The sequence below is a fragment of the Fusarium vanettenii genome, assembly GCF_000151355.1.
Source record: "Fusarium vanettenii 77-13-4 unplaced genomic scaffold NECHAsca_73_unmapped, whole genome shotgun sequence".
Taxonomy (NCBI): Eukaryota; Fungi; Ascomycota; class Sordariomycetes; order Hypocreales; family Nectriaceae; genus Fusarium; species Fusarium vanettenii.
In genome coordinates this window covers 34491-55351 of record NW_003315816.1, presented here as the reverse complement: position 1 = coordinate 55351, position 20861 = coordinate 34491, and the positions used below count along the sequence as shown (strand labels likewise).

The 20861-nt window shown below is 41.2% G+C and overlaps 2 protein-coding genes across 2 annotated transcripts; both read left to right on the top strand.

The window, feature by feature from the left end:
* Positions 1 to 6652: 6652 nt before the first annotated feature.
* NECHADRAFT_88976 (uncharacterized protein) lies at positions 6653 to 7778 on the top strand (the record flags this gene model as incomplete). Its single annotated transcript, XM_003040258.1, has 4 exons — positions 6653 to 6876; positions 7236 to 7247; positions 7528 to 7550; positions 7726 to 7778. The coding sequence occupies 4 exons, from the start codon at positions 6653 to 6655 to the stop codon at positions 7776 to 7778; spliced, it is 312 nt and encodes a 103-aa protein (XP_003040304.1).
* A 9102-nt stretch (positions 7779 to 16880) lies between these two features.
* On the top strand, positions 16881 to 19614 carry NECHADRAFT_102277 (uncharacterized protein; the record flags this gene model as incomplete). Its single annotated transcript, XM_003040257.1, has 5 exons — positions 16881 to 17378; positions 17768 to 18404; positions 18707 to 18930; positions 19188 to 19459; positions 19565 to 19614. Exons 1-5 carry the CDS (start codon positions 16951 to 16953, stop codon positions 19612 to 19614), a joined length of 1611 nt encoding a protein of 536 aa, XP_003040303.1. The 5' UTR covers positions 16881 to 16950.
* Positions 19615 to 20861: the final 1247 nt, after the last annotated feature.

The following is a 20861-nucleotide window of genomic DNA, read 5'->3' as shown; positions in this document are numbered from 1 at the left end:
CTATAAGGGTATCATCAGCCCTTGCGGGCTAATAACTCTTAAAACGGTTGATCTAATGCGAGAGGTGGATTATGGTTCCGAAGTATAGGATAGCTAACCTTCATAGGTAATACCAGGCAGCATAAAAGGCGGCCTTAACTACTCTTACCGTATCGGAATAGCAGCCAACGCCCCGGCCTATTCAGTCTAACTCGGTTGGTTTAGATGACCCCTTGGGATCTTTGAGCTTACCCTTCAAGTCTTGACAGGTAAGTCAGTATTTGACAGCATCTTTCATCGCCGGATTGGGTTCGAACCACAGAGGAGCCCTTAGAGGAAATACATAATAGCAGCTAGCTAAGTTATGGGTGCCGCCGCAGGCGTCACACCCAGACTCGCTGTTTGCTTAATCTTGGGCTTCGTTGGCCTTCATCCTTTTTAACTGAGAGGTCAGTTGGTCAGACTTGCGTCTTAGAGGCCCGTTTTTAGCCGAGCGGGCCCGGCAGATCAAGCAGGCTGTTGACTTTCCTGACCGGGATCCTCTTCCTAATCCGCCTGGTCAGCCAGACCCAGATCCTGACCATAAGTCGAGCCAAAGGCCCCTAGTTTGACCCGGGCTGCCAGGGTCCTAGCCAGCTGCTGTAAGCCACACCGGCTGGCCTCCGTGTGGTAGGTTCTTGGCCACGGTCCGGATAGCTAGAGTCTTGTCCTTTAGCTTATCTTGATGAATCCCTTGGAAGTTGGAGCCTCAGTTTCGTATGCTTGGCTCCCTGCTGACTCCCTTCAATTCCTTCCGAATTGTATCTGCTGGCTTAGCCAATTGTTCATCGAATTCTTAGATATAAATCGACCCGTTATCGCCTCTTCCATATACCGTCCTGATGAAACGTTTCGCCTGAGAGGCCCTTTCGACACCCGAAAATAGTCGTAGCTTGGTAGTGAATGGTTGAGACAACCTCATCCAAAGTTACTGCCATGTGTGAGGTAGGACTCCATTACCCAAAACACGTGCGGTCATCTACGGGAGCAGATACATGGAACTGACCTCTGCCTCGCTGCTTTCATGACATGACTGGAGGAGACGCGATAGATCTCCAAGATATGTGTGTTGGAACAATAAGAAACGAAGCGCGCGTGAAAAAATGGGATGAAAGGAGGTAGAAGAAAGGGACAAGATGGTGGCCGAGGAGGAAAAGAAATCCTAGCCCAAAGCAGTGAATGGAGGGATGAAGCCATCATAAACAGACCTAGCTGGTCGAGTAACTGTCTCTGTTTCATAGACCTGATTGGGACCAATCACTTTTTCGTGGCGGCTCTGGCTACCAGGAGGGCGTGGTTCGTGAAGGTGACGAGTTCTTATAGAACATGTAGGTATAGGATCGAATCTTGGGGATGGTGGATTAAAGATTGATGATGCCTGTTCATAGAGGCCTTGGTCTATCTACTACTGCGGCGAGTAGATTTTCACTCGTCTGCTGTCTACCACTGAATTGTTGCAAGACGGGTTTCGACTTGACCTTCAGCCTAAACAAAGGCCTCGTTGAAATTTAGGGCGTTTTAGGGTGTTGCGTTTTGATTCCGCCATGCTGTGATAGCTGTGTCTTTCACTACTGTAGCAAAATGCCTCTTCTGGAAAGATTGTAGCTCAGATTCGCCTTTTGCTCATGAGCTACAGCGGTTTACCAAATGTTTCCTTCTTGGATTTGCCCTTTTAAATATAGTCCGGCTCCTTGTTATGTTATCGACATTATCAACGGAAGCTGCTAGCCACGACAAGAAACCATGCAGTCGCCAGTACACGAAGGCATTGGATTCCAATGCCATGAGCTACTGTACCAATGTCCCATCATCAAAATCCCGCCAGACTGTCCCAGCATTCCTTCCGTTGATTCCGCACATGCTGGGAATCTGGTGCGGTGATCCGGTTCTGGAGGGACTATATCTGTCTGTAGATGGCCACAAGCAGAGGCCTCCGTCGCCGAACCCTATTGCCGACCACTTCTATTTTCAACACATTGCCAAATCCCTGACTCCGGCCCCCCCCCCCCCCCATGACGCTGCGAGTAGATCGGGGGGATAAAATTGATGCCGGCAACAACAATTACAACCTTTAAGGCTTGTCTCGTCCATCACGTGATATTGCCTCATAGTATGAAAGATCATATCTACACTATAAGCTGTTGAATGGAAATTATTCGCTTATCCAAGACTATTGCGCTCCCCGATCCCTAGAGCCCCAAAAAAGCTGACCAAAAAACTGATGACTGATACCAAAGCGCATAAAAGCTCTCCCACATGTCACTGTCTGACTTTTGACACGCTTTTAGCTCAAAACACTCGCCATATAGCGAGCACTAAAGTCCTAAATCTATAAAGGACCTCAAGAGAAAGACTGAACTCTCTATCACCGTTGCTTTGCTGAAGCACTCAAAATTGACTTAACACACAACTCGCCGAAAGCACAACATGAGGAAGCCCAGAAAAGGAGAATGGCATGTCCAGATGAATTTCCTCAAGGTCCTCTAAGAATTATAGTCTTCTATTTCAAATCTTCTGCCCATCCTCGTAACGGTGATAGCATTAAATATCGAGAACAAACATGCTGCATCCTTGTTTCGTGACACCATCCTCTCACCGAGCCGGACATCCCATCGCGATAGCTCACCACAAGGTCACGATCCCTCCTTTACAATTTTCATAGGAGATGCGGGAACCAGTACAGGCACGGCCGGCCGTGTCAATAAGGTCACGTGATATATTTCACGGCCGGCCGTGTAAATAAGATATGTTATGTTAGCCCGCTAATGTGCGTGTGTAAGAGATCCTCTTCTTTATCTAATGAAGCAGCCGTGATGCGTGTAATTAAATATAGTGAGTAATTTAATATAAGTGTAGCTATTTAATGAATTATATTATCTATTGGTATTGGTTATGCGTAGCGGATAAGGCTGCCTGAGGCTATGAAGCATACTAAGGTAATAATAATAATATAAGTAAATCGACTTAACGCGTGAGATATATAAGGCCGGGATTTCTCTGCTAAAAGATGCTCTCTATTTTTATATATAATACTATCTTTAAGATATTTAATCGTTATTAGAGCTAGCGTTAGAACCCCCCTGATATCCCGATCTTTGTTAATAATATTATGACCCTAGTGATAAGTATACCTAGTAATCGATAGGTGCTGGCCCCTATCCCGAGTAACTAGTAGATTGAGGCACTAGGGCGTTATAATTATAATATAGTGCCTCCCTTCGCGGTCTAGTAGTAGTATGCGTAGTATACCTTGCCTATAGATAAGAGATTAGCTATAGTCTATTTTGATATAAACCCCGGGGCTAGGAGTAGAGCCCTTTCTATTGGCTACCCTCCTCGAGGTTAGCTGATTGTAGTCGATTTGATGGCGTGGGGATGGGAGGCTATGGGAAATTGGTATATTATATAGCTCGACTATGCCCTTAATTAATAGTATTACCGCCTTAATCCTAATATAACCCCACGGTAGACTCGCGGCATACTTAAGGGCTTAGATCTAGAGCTTCGTGGTCCCCCTTGGTATATAGTTAATGGGATCTTATGGCTAATGCCTGCCACGGGGATAATAAGGTATCTGCTTACTATCCGGGAGGTAGAGCGGATAGGGATCTATATCTAGAGTATTGACCGGAGTGGCTATATATCGTGGGTTTAGTAGGGCATATAATAGATAATTTAAAAGGCCGCCTTATAGGGTATTATTGCTCTATTATTACTTTTTATAAATATGTATAATAACTAAGTTTACTTTATGCTATATATATACTTAATTAGTACTTTATTAAATAGAGCTATTAGGCTACTATAAGTATACTTAGAGATTAGTATTTTCTTTATCTTTTTATTAATATATATTAATTATATGCTATATTACTCCTTTAAATATTATTAGGAGGGGTTCCTATTCTAATATAATCTCTCTTATACCTTAAGATCTTCCTTAGCGGTATTCTATATTCCCTATATACCTCGCCGCCCTAAGAAAGGCTATTATGCTATCTCTTTCCCTATATTACGCTTAATATACTTATTCTTAGCCTTATCCTAGTTAAGATAACTTATTTACTCTTCCTTAGTCTATTCTCTAATATTTCTTCCCTCCTTATAATATCTCCCTATCTACTTATAATTAAGGTATTACTTATATTCCGCTTTATTATAGCGCATTAATAGCCCTATAGCCTTCCGATATAATTAATTAGTCCTTAAGGCTCCCCGGGGTAATATAATATATTAGGCCGCTTATAAGTCCTTATATCATTAATAAATAGCACGGGGATTACTAGCTCATAGCATAGGGGCTTCCGTAATAGCTAGTAGCACTATTGCCGGAGGAGATATAACCCGGATCGTTGTATATATAGTTATATATATAGTTGTAATAGTCTCGGAGATAATAGAAGCTCTTAATAAGGACCCCGGCGATAATAAGCGGGTTATAAAGCGAGTAGATATTTATATTATCGTATGGGTTATTATCGAAGCCTAGGGAGGGGGACTTAATTCCTAAGGAGGAGGTTTAAGTAGATAATTATAGCGCAATAGGCATACTTTGGCGTTTATCTTATAGCTATGCTAATAATATCTTAAATATTTTGGCGGCGCCCTAGGCTATAATGCTCTCTTAATGGCTTCGAATATAGAAGGTTTATGCTATATACTTAATGAGGGTAGTATTAAACTAGTTACTAGATAGTTAAATAGCTTGCGAGGCTTAATAATAAGCTAGGGGGTTCTTAGGCGTTAGAGATACTAATGAGGATAGAAATGAGATAGTTAGAGGGGCTAACCTTGCGCTAATAAAGGTTAAAGGTTATAAGTATAAGGTAAACTAAGGGTCTTTGTGAATATACCTATATAGGCGGGAAGCTCTTTTAGTAGTTATGCCCGTTAATTATTGACCTTCCGTAAGCCTTTATGTAAGACCTAACCGCGGATAGTACTATATAATACCCCGGATACGTTAAGAGGCGTGCTTATTTACTGCCTAGCCTAGTTGGCTTTAAGTTTAGAAAGCTAGTTTAATAAAATACGCTTAATACTTATCTAGACCTTAAAGAGGTTAGCCCGTAAGTCCTTGAGATAGCCCTTAACGAGCTAATAAATACCCTTAGCGCGTAAAGTGATAAACTGCTTGAAGTAATGATATTAATAAACCTACGCCTTAATAAATCTCTCCTTATAGAGATCTAGCTAGGTCTCTATAAGGTAGCCTACCTCATTAGCATATATAGGAAGATAACGCTTCTTTAACCCCTCTAGTCTCTTATTATATATATCCTTAGTTACTAAAGCGATGACCTCGTGCTATAGGTCAAAGAATTACTTCTACTCCTCTTGCTACTTAGGATTACTCTTATCCTAAGTAAATAAGGGCATATAATAGCTTAGGACTGCCTTATTAATATGCCATAGGCATAAGAGTAAGGCTAACTCGGGGAAACAGTAAGGAGAAGAAATTACACTAATATAAGCCAGGTAGCGGTCTATGAATATCACAGAAGGGAGGGTTATTCCGTGGAGCTCATACATATACCGCAATCGTTAAAGGACCTAGATAAAGTCCTCCTCTTCCTCGCTACTTAAGAAGGCAAAGGTAATATAGAAGGATTATTAATAAGTATTAATACTAACTATATTAAGAAGAGGTATCTTATACTTATTAGTCTTATAGGTATAGTCTAATAGAAGTACCTTAGGGTATAATTTAAGGTATTCTAGTGACTACGGATATATAAATAACACTGCTATAATTCTATTACCCTTATCGATGCGAATATTATTCTAGAAGCTATTATTATCTAATTAAGAGGCAAGGGTATATATATTACTTTAACCCTAAGTAAGGTCTTGCTTGCCCTATATAATAGAATTATAGATATCTTGCTAGGTAGCGAGTATATTAGAGTTTATATATAAATATAATTTGATCTCCCTTAGCTAAATGCCGGCATTCGCGAGTTAGTAGACTTTAGCTTTATCTTAATGAGATAATTAATAATATACTAGATATGCTATTAGGCTAAAGCTTGGGGGATAATTATGTTAGTAGAAGCGAGTATTAGGGCGATGCCGAAGTCTTTATTGAGTACTATAAAGGCTCTCCTTTGCGGTAATAGAGAGGAGGTATCCTATGCGACGTAATATAGTCCTCTGGGTCCTTTCTTTGGTTGAGGGTATTCCCGACCGGTCATAGCTGAATGTGACCGTAACTCTCCCGTTGGTAGTCTTTGTGGACCGGGAGGATGTAAAGGCATAGCCTCGCGGCGCCGCCTAGGCGTTGATCGCCGTGAATAAGTCCTCTCGTGAACTGAAGTTGCCCTCAGGAGGAAGAACATCCTTAGGGAAGCCATGAGAGTTATTAATTGGATCTATTATATCGGTAGTAAGGCGCGGCAGCTAGACTTGATACCGTAGATGCTATTGATCGGTGCATAAGGGTGCTAACTGGCGGTGTGTGGCCCCTTGAGGCCATATATCCCTCTTACATAATATATCTTATTTACACGGCCGGCCGTGAAATATATCACGTGACCTTATTGACACGGCCGGCCGTGCCTGTACTGGTTCCCAGGAGATGCCCCTCTATCACGTAAGCAAAGCAGTCGAGAGTGATCAATAGTTTCCCCCTTGTATGGACGATGCTCATGGAAATGCTCTTCACTCATACATTGGACGAAGCAAGGCTTTGATGATCAACACGGCTTGCCTTGATGAGAAGATGATTCTATCCGAAGGCACTGACCCGAGGAATAGCTCATTCTGCCTTAGACCATCTATCGTAGTTACTACAACTTATCTGGTTGGACAAAGGGCCACAGGACCCACTGTTAGAGCAGAATACCTGGGTACGTGCCGGTACGTACTCCACCACGTGATGAGCAGATACCAGGACTCTGATTGGTTCCAGGATTCTGACCACCAATCAAATTGCTTAACGCTTTTGATTGGTTCTCGCACTCCGTTAGGTGGGTCAGCTCGGCTCAGACTTGATGGAGCTGCCCTCTGGCCTCTCATGGAAGAGTAGTGCTCTTGCAACAATTCCTTCTCTGACGGATTTGCTTTGATCAGATAAAGACGCCGACAAGGGTCAAGTTTTTCTCAGAGCAGTGAATCAAGTTGTAGCATGCCACCAGGCAGCCTAAGCTGGTAAAAACACCCTCACGGGTGGTGTCAGTTTCTTAGCTTAAGCTACTAATAATATTAAATTTATAAAGAATATTGATAGAGTAAGTCTATTCCTGAAAAAGTAATACATACAAAGTGTGGCTACGTGGTATAAATTGTATTCTATAACAAGTTATATCTCTCCCCTAGAGGAACACCTTATTATGAGAGATATATTGCCACTAATAAAATCAACGGCGGAACATCGTGTTTGCGCTTGACATCGTTCATAAGAAATAAAGGGAACCAATATAGGCACGGCCGGCCGTATTAATAAGGTCACGTGATATATTTCACGGCCGTGCATATAAATAAGATATATTATATAAGAGGGATATATAGCCTCAAGGGGCTATACACCGCTAGTTAGTACCCTTATGCACCGATTAATAATATCTATAGTATTAAGTCTAGCTACCGCGCCTTACTACTAATATAATAGATCTAATTAATAACTCTTATAGCTTCCCTAAGGATATTTTTCCTCCTAAGGGCGACTTTAATTTATAAGAGGACTTATTTATAATAATTAATACCTAGGTAGCGCCGCGAGGCTATACCTTTATATCCTCCTAGTCTACGAAGATTACTAATAGGAGAGTTATAATTATATTTAGTTATAATTAGTTAAGAATACCCTTAATTAAAGAAAAGACCTAGAGGATTATATTATATTATATAAGATATCTCCTCTTTATTACTATAAAAGAGAGCCTTTATAGTATTTAATAAAGACTTTAATATTACCTTAATATTTATTTCTATTAATATAATTATCCCCTAAGCTTTAGCCTAATAATATATCTAATATATTATTAATTATCTTATTAAGATAAAGCTAAAGTCTATTAACTTATAAATATTAATATTTAGCTAAGGGAAATTAAATTATATTTATATATAAACTCTAATATATTTATTACCTAATAAGATATCTATAACTTTATTATATAAGATAAGCGAGACTTTACTTAGGGTTAAAATAATATATATACCTTTATCTCTTAGTTAAATAATAATAGCTTTTAAAATAATATTTATATCGACGAGGGTAATAGAGTTATAATAATATTATTTATATATCTATAATTATTAAAATACCTTAAATTATACCTTAAGGTATTTTTATTAGACTATACCTATAAGACTAATAAATATAAGATATCTCTTTTTAATATAATTAATATTAATACTTATTAATAATCTTTTTATATTATTTTTACCTTCTTAAGTAATAAGAAAGAAAAAGATTTTATCTAGGTCTTTTAATAATTATAATATATATATAAGCTCTATAAAATAACTCTCCTTTCTATAATACTTATAGATTACTACTTAGCTTATATTAATATAATTTCCTCTTTTTATTATTTCCTTAAGTTAGCTTTACTTTTATACTTATAATATATTAATAAGGTAATCCTAAGTTATTATATACCTTTATTTACTTAAGATAAAAGTAATCTTAAGTAATAAAAGGAATAAAAGTAATTCTTTAATTTATAGTATAAGGTTATTACTTTAATAACTAAGGATATATATAATAAGAGATTAAAGGGATTAAAGAAGTATTATTTTCCTATATATATTAATAAGGTAGGCTACTTTATAGAGACCTAACTAGATCTCTATAAGAAGAGATTTATTAAGGCATAGATTTATTAATATTATTACTTTAAGTAGTTTATTATTTTATATACTAAGGGTATTTATTAGCTTATTAAGGGCTATCTTAAGGACTTATAGGCTAACCTCTTTAAGGTCTAGATAAATATTAAGTATATTTTATTAAATTAGCTTTCTAAACTTAAAGCTAATTAGGCTAAGTAATAAGTAAATATACTTCTTAATATATCTAAGGTATTATATAATATTATTTGCGATTAAGTCTTATATAAAGGCTTATAGAAGGTTAATAATTAATAGATATAATTACTAAAAGAGCTTCCCGCTTATATAGGTATATTTATAAAGACCCTTAGTTTACCTTATACTTATAACCTTTAATCTTTATTAATATAAGGTTAGCCCCTTTAATTATCTTATTTTTATCCTTATTAATATCTCTAATACCTAAGAACCCTCTAGCTTATTATTAAGCCTTATAAGCTATTTAACTATTTAGTAATTAATTTAATATTACCCTTATTAAGTATATAATATAAATCTTTTATATTTAAAGTTATTAAGAAAGTATTATAACTTAAGGCATTGCTAAAGTATTTAAGATATTATTAATATAATTATAAGATAAATACTAAAGTATACCTATTATATTATAATTATTTACTTAAATCTCTTTCTTAGGAATTAAGTCTCTCTCCCTAGGCTTTAATAATAACCTATATAATAATATAAATATCTACTCGCTTTATAACCTACTTATTATTACCGGGGTCCTTATTAAGAGCTTCTATTATCTCTAAGATTATTATAATTATATATATAATTATATATATAATAATCTAGGTTATATCTCTTCTAGTAATAGTATTATTAGCTATTATAAAAGCCTTTATACTATAAGCTAATAATCCCTATATTATTTATTAATAATATAAAGACTTATAAGCGGCCTAATATATTATATTACCCCGGGGAGCCTTAAGGACTAATTAATTATATTAAAAGGCTATAAGGCTATTAATATATTATAATAAAGCGAAATATAAGTAATACCTTAATTATAAATAAATAGGGAGATATTATAAGGAAAGAAGAAATATTAAAAAATAAATTAAGGAGGAATAAATAAGTTATCTTAATTAGGATAAAGCTAAGAATAAATATATTAAGTATAATATAAGGAAAAAGATAATATAATAGCTTTTCTTAGGGCAGCGAGGTATATAGGGAATATAAAATACCGCCGAGAAAGATCTTAAGGTATAAAAGAGATTATATTAAAATAAAAACCCCCCTTAATAATATTTAAAAGAGTAATATAATATATAATTAATATATATTAATAAAAAGATAAAAAAAATATTAATCTCTAAGTATACTTATAATAACTTAATAGCTTTATTTAATAAAATATTAATTAAGTATATATATAATATAAAATAAACTTAATTATTATATATATTTATAAAAAATAATAATAAAGTAATAATACCTTATAAGGTAGCCTTTTAAATTATTTATTATATACCTTACTAAACCTATAATATATAGCTACTCTAATTAATATTCTAGATATAAATCCTTATTTATTTTACTTCTTAGATAATAAGTAAATATTTTATTATCTTTATAGTAAGTATTAGCTATAAGATCCTATTAATTATATATTAAGGGGGACTATAAAGCTCTAAATCTAAGCCCTTAAGTATACTATAAGTCTATTATAGGGTTATATTAAGATTAAGGCAATAATATTATTAATTAAGGGCATAATCAAGCTATATAATATATTAATTTCCCATAGCCTCTTATCTCTATGCTATTAAATCGACTATAATTAGCTAACCTCGAGGAGGATAGCTAATAAAAAGAGCTTTATTCTTAGCCCTAGGGTTTATATTAAAATAGACTATAGCTAATCTCTTATCTATAGGTAAGGTATATTATATATATTATTACTAGACCGCGAAAGGAGATATTATATTATAGTTATAATACCTTAGTGCCTTAATTTATTAATTACTTAGGATAAGGGCTAATACTTATTAATTACTAGGTATACTTATCGCTAAGGTTATAATACTATTAATAAAGATTAGGATATTAGGGGGGTTTTAATATTAGCTCTAATAATAATTAAATATCTTAAAGATAATATTATATATAAAAATAAAGAATATCTTTTAATAAAGAAGTCTTAGCCTTATATATCTTATATATTAAGTTAATTTATTTATATTATTATTATTACCTTAGTATACTTTATAGCCTTAGGTAGCCTTATCTATTATATATAACTAATATTAATAGATAATATAATTTATTAAATAGCTATACTTATATTAAATTACTTATTATATTTAATTATATATATTATAGCTATTTTATTAGATAAAGAAGAAGATCTCTTATATATATACCTTAGCGGGCTAATATAATATATCTTATTTATATGGCCGGCCATAAAATATATCACGTGACCTTATTGACACGGCCGGCCGTGCCTGTACTGGTTCCCAGAAATGAAGGCGCCGTCTAGGCGCACAGGTCCTGTGTGCTCGGGGCACAGCCCCCCCTGTCGGCAGGCTAGGGGCACAGTCCCCTGACTAAGCATCCATCTTGACGCAATTCCAAGGGAGCAATTTTCAGGGGTTAAACATCTTTATCCTGACCTCTGCATCATGTCATCAATCAACCTCAATGGATCAATTTCCGGAAGACTGCTTACCTCCTGAGCATACATATGCATCCAGAGATGATCTATTCCAAGCGATCAATGACTGGGCATCGCCACGAGGCTATGCCTTTGTTACTGGAAGGTCCAACAAAAGCAAGTCTGGGAGGCTTACAGTATACTTCACTTGCGATCGTGCCCGTCGGCCTCCAAGCGCCTCAAGAAGCCGTGTTCGGGCAACCTGCACTCGAAGTACTCTCTGCCCATTCTCTGTCATCGCAAAGGAACTACCGGACGCATCTGGCTGGGTTGTACGACATCGATCGGATAGTCAATATGCTGTACATAACCATACGCCAAGCACCCACCCGACTGCCCATCCTGTTCTACGAAGGCTCTCAAAAGACGACAAATCAACAATTAGCAATCTTACAAAGGCTGGAATCAGCTCAAAGGAGATCAGGACCTATATGCGGCAACATTCAAATTCCATTGCAACCCAGAAGGATATCTCGAACAGTATCGCAGAAGCTCGACGATCATCTCGCTTTGGCGAAAATACAATGCATGCTCTCATTAACCAACTAGACCAAGAGGGTTTTTGGAATCGTATGCAGGTGGATAGTGAAGGCAGGGTTACGGCGGTTTTATTTGCTCATCCTGACTCACTTGCGTATCTGCAAGCGTACTCCGACCTTCTTCTTTTAGACTGCACATATAAGACGAACCGATATGGCATGCCGCTTCTGGACATCATCGGCGTTGATGCCTGTCAACGATCATTCTGCGTTGCCTTTGCATTCCTCAGCGGCGAAGAGGAACAAGACTACCTATGGGCTCTCGAACGACTGAAGTCGTTATATGAGATCTGCAATACAAGCTTTCCATCTGTCATTATTACAGACTGCGCTTTAGCTTGTATAAATGCAGTTGCTATCTGCTTTCCTTCTGCAGTCCTTCTGCTGTGCCTTTGGCATGCCAATAAGGCAGTCCTTGCTTATTGTCGACCAGCCTTTATTCAATACCGGACGGACCCAAAGATAATGGAGGCAGGGCTTCTTAGGTGGCAGGAGTTCTATAACCAGTGGCATTCGATCATTCAATCAGCTGATCAGATAACCTTCGATCAGCGGGTTCAGCAGCTTGAGCAGCGGTATCTACCCGCCTACGCCAATGAGATTGCATATTTGCATGCAACGTGGCTAAACCCCCACAAGGAGAAGCTTGTAAAAGCTTGGGTTGATCAACATCTCCACTTTGGTACTGTTGTTACCTCCCGTGTGGAAGGTATTCATAGCCTGCTTAAAAGCTATTTGAATACGTCTACACTAGATTTATTTGAGGCTTGGGGTGCCATTACACGAGCTGTTACCAACCAAGTCCATCAGCTACAGTCAAACCAAGCCCAGCAGCAACTTCGACAACCAATTGAGCTTCGTATAGCTCTATATAGCGCTGTTCAAGGCTGGGTATCTTTTGAGGCGTTGAGGAAGGTTGAAGAGCAACGAAAGCGGCTTTTGGATAAAAACTTCCCCCTGCCCCGCTGCACTGGCGTTTTTATGCGAACACTGGGATTGCCTTGCGCTCACTTACTTCAGACCCTGCAAGAACAAGGCAAAGTTCTTCTTCTTGAGCACTTCCACAAGCATTGGCACCTCAAGCGCTCAGGGCAGCAACAATTGCTTCTTGAGCCTCGCGCTCGAATAGATGCAAGGCCCGCCGTATCGAACTTGCCAAAATCAAGCACAAGAAGACTACCGAGCTCCTTTGAGGCCGCTGAGGCTATAGGAAAGGCAAGAGCGAAGGCCCCGTCAAAATGTAGTAGATGCCATGAAGTTGGTCACCAAATGAATTCGAAGGCATGTCCCTTGCGGCATCAAGAGCTTTTGGAAAGGGTAGCAGCAGAGGCAAAGGCACTGGCAGTAACAGAAGCATCGGCAATGACAACGGCACCGACAGCCCTCGCTGATCAGCCAGAGACTATGACCGGGATCCTGCAAGACTCGACCGGCGGCGCCTCTCGGCGGCCAGGATCCCCTGTTCATGAACCATCTCCTTTGCCTGGCCCGCCATCGCCATCGCCACCGAGGTACGATTCGCCACAGGCCATATATGGACGATATGTCGCCGCAAGGAGCGCGTGGTACGCAGCGCAGCCGGCTGGCAGCATCAAGACGAACCAACAATATCGCAGGGCAATGGGACTCCCACTAAGGTATGACAAGCCGAGCTACGAGTGGTGCTTGGACTACAAGCAGATGTCCAAGCGCTGTGTCACGTCAACAGGATCAAGAGATTGGACGAAAGAAGAGATGATGGCGTATTTGGACTGGAGTAAAGCGGAGGATGAGCGAGTTGAAGCACAGGTTGCCGAGGAGATGGGAGACGATCCTTTAGCGAATAGAAGAAGGGGAGTCAAAGATATTTGGGGGAGAATCGAAGCGGACAGTAGGGAACAAGATGCTTTGCACTTAGCTCGTGGGCGCACAGAAGACTGTATCATTGTTGGAAGTAATGGGTATTAGACGATCACTTGGTACAAAAGCTGTCGAGTATCCTCTAGTTGCCGTAGCTGTGTAAATTTGGATTGGATAACTCTCCCCACCCCCATTTCAGCAATCATATTTGAAAGGTAGTAATCGACTCTGTTAAATGCGTTGGTGTATTCAGTCAGTTCCTGATTCAACGGAAGGAAATGCTTAGTCAAGGGACTGTGCCCCGAGCACACAGGACCTGTGCGCCTAGACGGCGCCAGAAATGAATCCCTGCTTAGCTAATCATCGGGCCCTAATCAAACAGCTACTTGGCTTGCGTACAACTTTCCGGCTCTGGTCAGAACCCTGATGCTACTATCGCCGTAATGAGGGTGTCTAGCACCAGTCCTTTGATCATGATGCTAGCTGGTAGTAGCTTCATCATGTTGGCCAAATCGACTTTAACGTCTAGGACTGACTGAGAAAATCGTTGTGGCGCCATCTCGGCCTCCTGATATCTTTTCGCAAGTCTCATTGCTTTCGTTTATATGCCCGAGGGAGACTGGGGCTCAAACGTTGAGGACGTCTGCCTACGCATAATGCGCTAAAATGAACCCTTTCAGTGGATGCAAGCACGTCGAGATGTCATCCAACGAGTTGGGTTTCATGGCCTAAGCATGGGGACGGTGTAAATGCACAGTGCTCAATGCACTTGTTCCTTTCTACGCTCAGGAGATGAACGGCTTCACATGTCCAAAGACGTGTTGATCAACATGAGCGATTACGTCTATGACCATGACGTTGTTTAATATCATAGCGATGCCAGGTGCCTATGCTTGGACTTATATAATCGTGATTCCGCGCCTCCTCTACTGTCCCGAGTGTCCCGTGGCTGAATATCAGGACCAGCAAGTAGCATAGCGGTGTCACTCAATATTGGCGAAAAATGACATCGGTGCATATTGTTCATTGGTAGCCTGGATTGAAAAATGATTTTGGGCTTTGGTGACGAATACTTACATGAGTCGACCATAAAATCTTGGGGCGGATGGGTTGTGAAGGAAGGAATAGCCCATAGATTAGGTATTGTCCAACAATAGATCCAATACCGAGATCAAGCTATACCACGTCCTAGAAAGAACTCATCGACGGTGTGAACTCGGAGACCATAGGCCTAAGACTAGAGAATTAACATGGAGGGAAATACAGATATTTACAGCCGTCAAGTAAGGCTAAAGAGAATCCAGCTTGTGGCTCATGGATGCTTTTGGGAGCCTCACCAAGTTCACTAATATATCCTTGCCTGCCCTATACATGGAATAGAGACTACCGAAAAGGTTTATCCCGTCGGGGATTTTGATGCTTCCAATCTCATCTCACTCAGTCATCGATTCATACAGTCCAGTATCCATAGGTATACATCGACTGACATCGAAGACAGTCTAGCAAGTAAATCTTGTCCACTACACTATACGAAGGATGTTACGGAGATCACAATCACGACTGATTCAATACTGTTTGGAAGGCTTGAATTGCGTTCTAGACGTAAAGCTGTTACTCAGGTTGGCTTGCAATGCCAAAGGTCGTGTTGCATAGATTGTGGCTCCATTTAGGCTTGCCACCTTTGATGAACCGCCTTTAGCATCGCTTTTACTATGACTGATAATTGTGAGCTCGGTGGTAAAGGGACTTGAAGGGATAGGCAATGCAAGTTTGGGTCTTCTGGCTCAGATCTCTCATTGAGGGTTAGGCTTCAACTATAACAAAGAACACATTGTCAACACATCATACCATCATATCCCAATAACAACACAGTGACGGAGAAGTACGATTGGTCATGGTGGATCAGCTATTGCGCCTCAGACTCTTGATGGAGTCAAACCCTGTGGCCTCTCTGGAAGGGTATAGTTCTTGCAACACTCCCGCATCCAACAATACAAACGCCCCATGCGAGGCCTGTTCTAGGTAAGTACGCTTTCAAACATCGCAACAGACGTAACTTTTTCTGGAAAGACTAGTAAGCGACGAGAGAAGCTGGTGCAGGACTTGGAAGAGGGGGCAACGGCGTGCCCAAATCCTCACAATGCAAGCGATAGTAGGCAAGGCTGACAAGACAATCAGGTCGACAGTGGTGGAGAGCCGGCTGACATCTTACCTTTGGTCTTCTGGCAGGGATCGTTAAACAATGGATTGAATAGAAGAGTAACTTCATAAAAGGTCAGATTTTGCTTGAGCCTTCCTTTGATGAGGAGCCTAGGGAGATCTTGAAATGCTCAAACCTTGAGCCCCAACTGCAGTTTAAACGTGTCAGTAAGCATGATGCACGCTTTTTAGCCTTCATGATGCTTACTGGCGATCATTTTGGAAATAAATCGAGGAAGGCAAGTCTTTCTGTGAAGGAAGACCCGTGTCAAGTCCCACTTTGGCGTTCTCAGAAGCAAAAGACATGGGCGTAAATGGAGTGGGAGTCAAGACAGCAATTGAACATCCAAGAAAGAGAAGACGGTAAATTTATCACATAGCTATAGCTCAAAAGGCAACAGTTTTGCTTGCTACCTTGGTAGGTAAATTGAGATCATGGTTGGCAGGTGTCTTCTGCGATGTTACGGTAAAAAGGGTGGCTATTGTAGATGTAGGTTCACCTTGCACCACAGACAGGACCCAGGGCTACTATCTCAGCTTGGAATTAAGATAAAAGAGAAAGCAAAACAATAAAACAGATAGCCAAGCAGTTATGAGTTATTTTTATTTTATCTTAAATACTCTTCCGGCGTATCTTTTTTTTGTAATCTTCTGTATGGCGGCGACTTTTTCTGAGTCGCAGAGGGGGTGCACGTGACACCGTTGAGGCTGGTTGCTAGGGTGACACATGAAAATAAATAAACCCCGCTAAGGCATCCTCCTGGTTCTCAACGCCGTCATTTATCAGCCAAATGTGGACGAAAGCCTTATGCCAATAATCAAGTCCTCTCCGCCACTGTGTTGAGAATAATGTACTCGGTCTCTACTCAAATTCATCGCTGGCTGTCATCAACCGCGGACTCGGACCAGCCCCCTCTGCATCCAGCAACACGTAACCTCCACTGTGACCGAGCCGAAGATATCGCATACGAAGCTCGACAGTGCAAGCGACGCAAAATTCATCACTCTACTCTTCCATCTCCGCCATCGTCCCAATTTCTCACCCGAACGGCCATGTCTGCTTCGGCAGGACGAAAGAGAACAAGGGATGACCGCGACGACGACCCGTCCCTGTCTGAGCCGAGCAACCCCGAGTTACTGGACGAAGTGCACAGCGAAGAGACCCCACCTGCAAGCAAGTTTCTGCTGATGCAGCATCGGGAACTCTCTGGCAGAGACAGCCCTTCCCAGCCCTTCCCAGCCCTCAAGCGCCTCCATCCGCTCTGCCTCAATCTCAAGTCACTCAGTCTCGATATCAAACCGATCATCACCTACAAAACAGTTCCATAATGCTGAGATGCAAGAGACGGGCTTCACTGTTGGGAGTTTTCGTCTAGACCCACATCCGGAGTCTTTGTCAACATTTCGCCAGCGGCTAAGAGACATTGGCAATGGCTACGCTATTTTCCCTGCTTCTCTTTAGCATGAGGTATGCTTCATCTAATTTTACTCTCTATTGAGTCACTATTTGAAGTTTTAACGTGTATCGTGGGAGATGTAGTTGTCGGACTTGGAAATACCGCCCTATTCGTTCAAGACGGATGACTCGACACTAATCGATGATCACATACCTTCAGTGTCATGGGTTCAGAAGCTAATGAAACGCGCAACCGAGTGACGTTGATAGAGAATGCGAGGCGTCATGGAACGCAGATGTCCATGCGCCTATCCTTGAACATGTCTTTCGACCTGATCGGTTTGGGAGCAGTGATCTAACCGATTTTCGCTGTTGTCCCACGGCTCAGATTCTTCCAGCTTTCAAGCCTCGAGATGCTCCATCCAAGATGGTGGATTTCTGTATCTTCATGCGGCCTCCAGCTAATAGCCCTGAGGAAGAATCCATCACTGCCATCTGCAAGTCACGACCAGGCTTGTCGATCAATTATACAGACCTGGGCAATTTCTGCAAGCATCCTATTGCTCTGTCGATCGAGACTAAGCGTCCAGGGGAACACGGAGACAAGGCAACCTTGCAGATGGGGACCTGGCACTCATCCCAATGGCGGAGTTTACGATATCCTCTCTTCCGGCCTCGAGCTGCTGGATCTATTAAGTTCCTCCCTGGTATCATTATCCAGGGACATGATTGGCAGTTTGTCTCGACAATCTTGGATGGAAATAACAAGGCATTGCTTTTGACCGGAGTCAAAATAGGAGGCACAGACTCGGAGATGTCAGTCTACTCGCTGGTTGCTGCGTTGCAGTACTTACGGCAATGGATCAAAGACGTCTACTGGCCTGCATTTGTAGCAGATGTACTCCAAGTATAATGATGAGTAATGACACCCTATGTATGCAATTTCTTCCGTTTCTGGATGGAATCGCCAAGCGGTGTCCATACATTAGCGCCTGGTTGGCCCTCGTCGTGATGTTCTTTACAGATCTGTTCCAACTTGAAATGTGCGACAAACCCTTTGTTGCGTATGCCATTTCCCCTTCAGTACATCTGGAGTGCCAGCCTTCAAGGACTGTGGCTTTGAAATGAGCCTGTTGCCAATGGCTTTGATACATGAGCACTGAGACACGTTGCTATGACCCAGCTCCAGATACGATTTGAACATCAAAGTTCAAAGCCAACGAGCATATCACAAGTGCATTCTTCACAGGGCTCGAGTCAGTAAGCGATTGTCGTGAATACGATCAAGACTGGTTGAAGACAGCCCGCGGTGAAGTGCAGGGCCTCGAGACTCTTAGCTACCAAGATAGGCACAGCACCGTCCATACATACCTTGACTCAAAAGGAAAAGAACTTGGTCTGAGAAATTACACGCAAGCATCTCTCCGTAAAGGGTGAGACAACAAGAAGTGCCGGCGTCATTTCCGAGCAAAACATAACCTTTGGAAAATGGTTGGTGCCACGATGCCCATTATTCATTCGCGGATGATTACATGCCGACTCACCTCCCATGTCCCGAATGCTGCAACTCCTCTCGATTATGCATTTCGCTGTATGGATCGCTGTCTTGATGGCTACGTTGCTGATGTGGCAGGCAAGGGCAACGCGAAGATATGTGAGATTTTGTTCTCCAGCTATGAGACTCTGGCAGACTTCCTATGGCATATAACAGAGACCCTAGAGTTCAGGAGTACAAAGAGTCACCAAAGGTTGGGGAACTTGTGGATGTCATGCCAGAGCGGCGTGACGCGGCCAGCCAAGCCGACGTCAAACGCCAACTGGGTTTAAGCCCTGGTCCACTACTGGATAGATCCCTCCTTCAAGTAGACTGGCCTGATTACAAAATCTGCTTCGAGTTCATCGATGAGGCTAGCGGTGCTCGATGGTCCCCCACACCAACTCGTCGTTTTTCGCCCACGACAGGTGCGTTTATGCGGGATTGGGGCCTAGGAGTCCCTTACAGCATAGCTTTTTCGATCCCTAAGAGTATATCAAGAACGAGCAGGCCACCGCTAGTACATTGTCTAGTGAGCTTCCGGGAGTCGGGGACTCTACATCAGCACCTCTCTTCTCCTTGAAGGCCATAACTCTAGGCGTAAAAAGCGAAGGAATATCATAAAACATCCGCCTCGTTCCATAAACTGCGGCATTGGTGACCGTGAGCATTGTAGCAAGATCCTGCTGGGATGGTGCACGATGATGGTGTTCGCTTCCCGTTGGATGCCTCGGGTGTCGAGTATCCCCTTGGCATTTATGACTATATTACTCAGGCTACCGCCAGTATATGAACTTGGTCATGACATTTACTATTTGAGAGTTCTAGTGTCCCTGTTCGAACCATCCAGCAACTCATCCACGTTCAGTTCAGGCTCGTCCTGACAGCATCGTCTTCTTCTCCATGGCTTCAAATATGATCGCGTTTCAAGAGATCTTCCCTGTAGGCTCCGACGTGAATGTGCTTCATCGGAACACGTACGCACCGCCACTTGGCGTTTCCTGCCTACGTTAATCCGACTTGGCTTTACTGGCACTTATTTGAGGTACCTGCAGACAGGCGAGACAGTAATCAGGCCGGACTAGTTTGACAGCCCGTTCCATATTTGGGAAAAATGGGGAGAAACAAAACGCAGTCAGAGTTGCCGTAATCCTACCAAACTCAACATTACCAATTGCCTGTCCTCCAGATCGGCAGATGACTGACCATGGATGTTCCCAATGATGAGATGACCCATATATTGAATGGCATTCTTGTTGATTTTGGCAGATGTAATTTCATCTTTATTATTATCTGCAATGATGACGAAGGCATCAACCACAACAACAAAAAAAACGCAGTCATTAATGCATGACAGTATCAACCCCCAAAACCGTATCTGATTTCTTCTCCTTGCCAACAAGTTTGACTTCTGTGAACTAGAAATGCCCGTTCTGCGAACCGGACACGAGAATCAGCAGTTGCCGCCAGGTATACTCACGGAGAGACTCCAGAGTTAGCTCCTTATCAAGAGCTGGTCGAGGAAGTCGCACTGCTAATCAAAGGAGAATGAGGTACCCGACCCGGTTCTTTACAGGATGTCTTGTCGATAGGACCACGATCGATCTTCGGGCTCAGTTAACCCATCGAGGGCCGGGCTACAACTATAATAAAGAACAGATCTTCAACACATCATAGCATCATGACCCAATGCTAACACAGTGGCCTTTTTTAAAACTTCTGCAACAGCAGAAGAGTCACATCTAACCACATCGTCGATAGGACCACAGACATTGGCGCACAGCCTGGATGTGTTGTCTGCTGTGACGGAGATCTCTTTTCCGACATTTG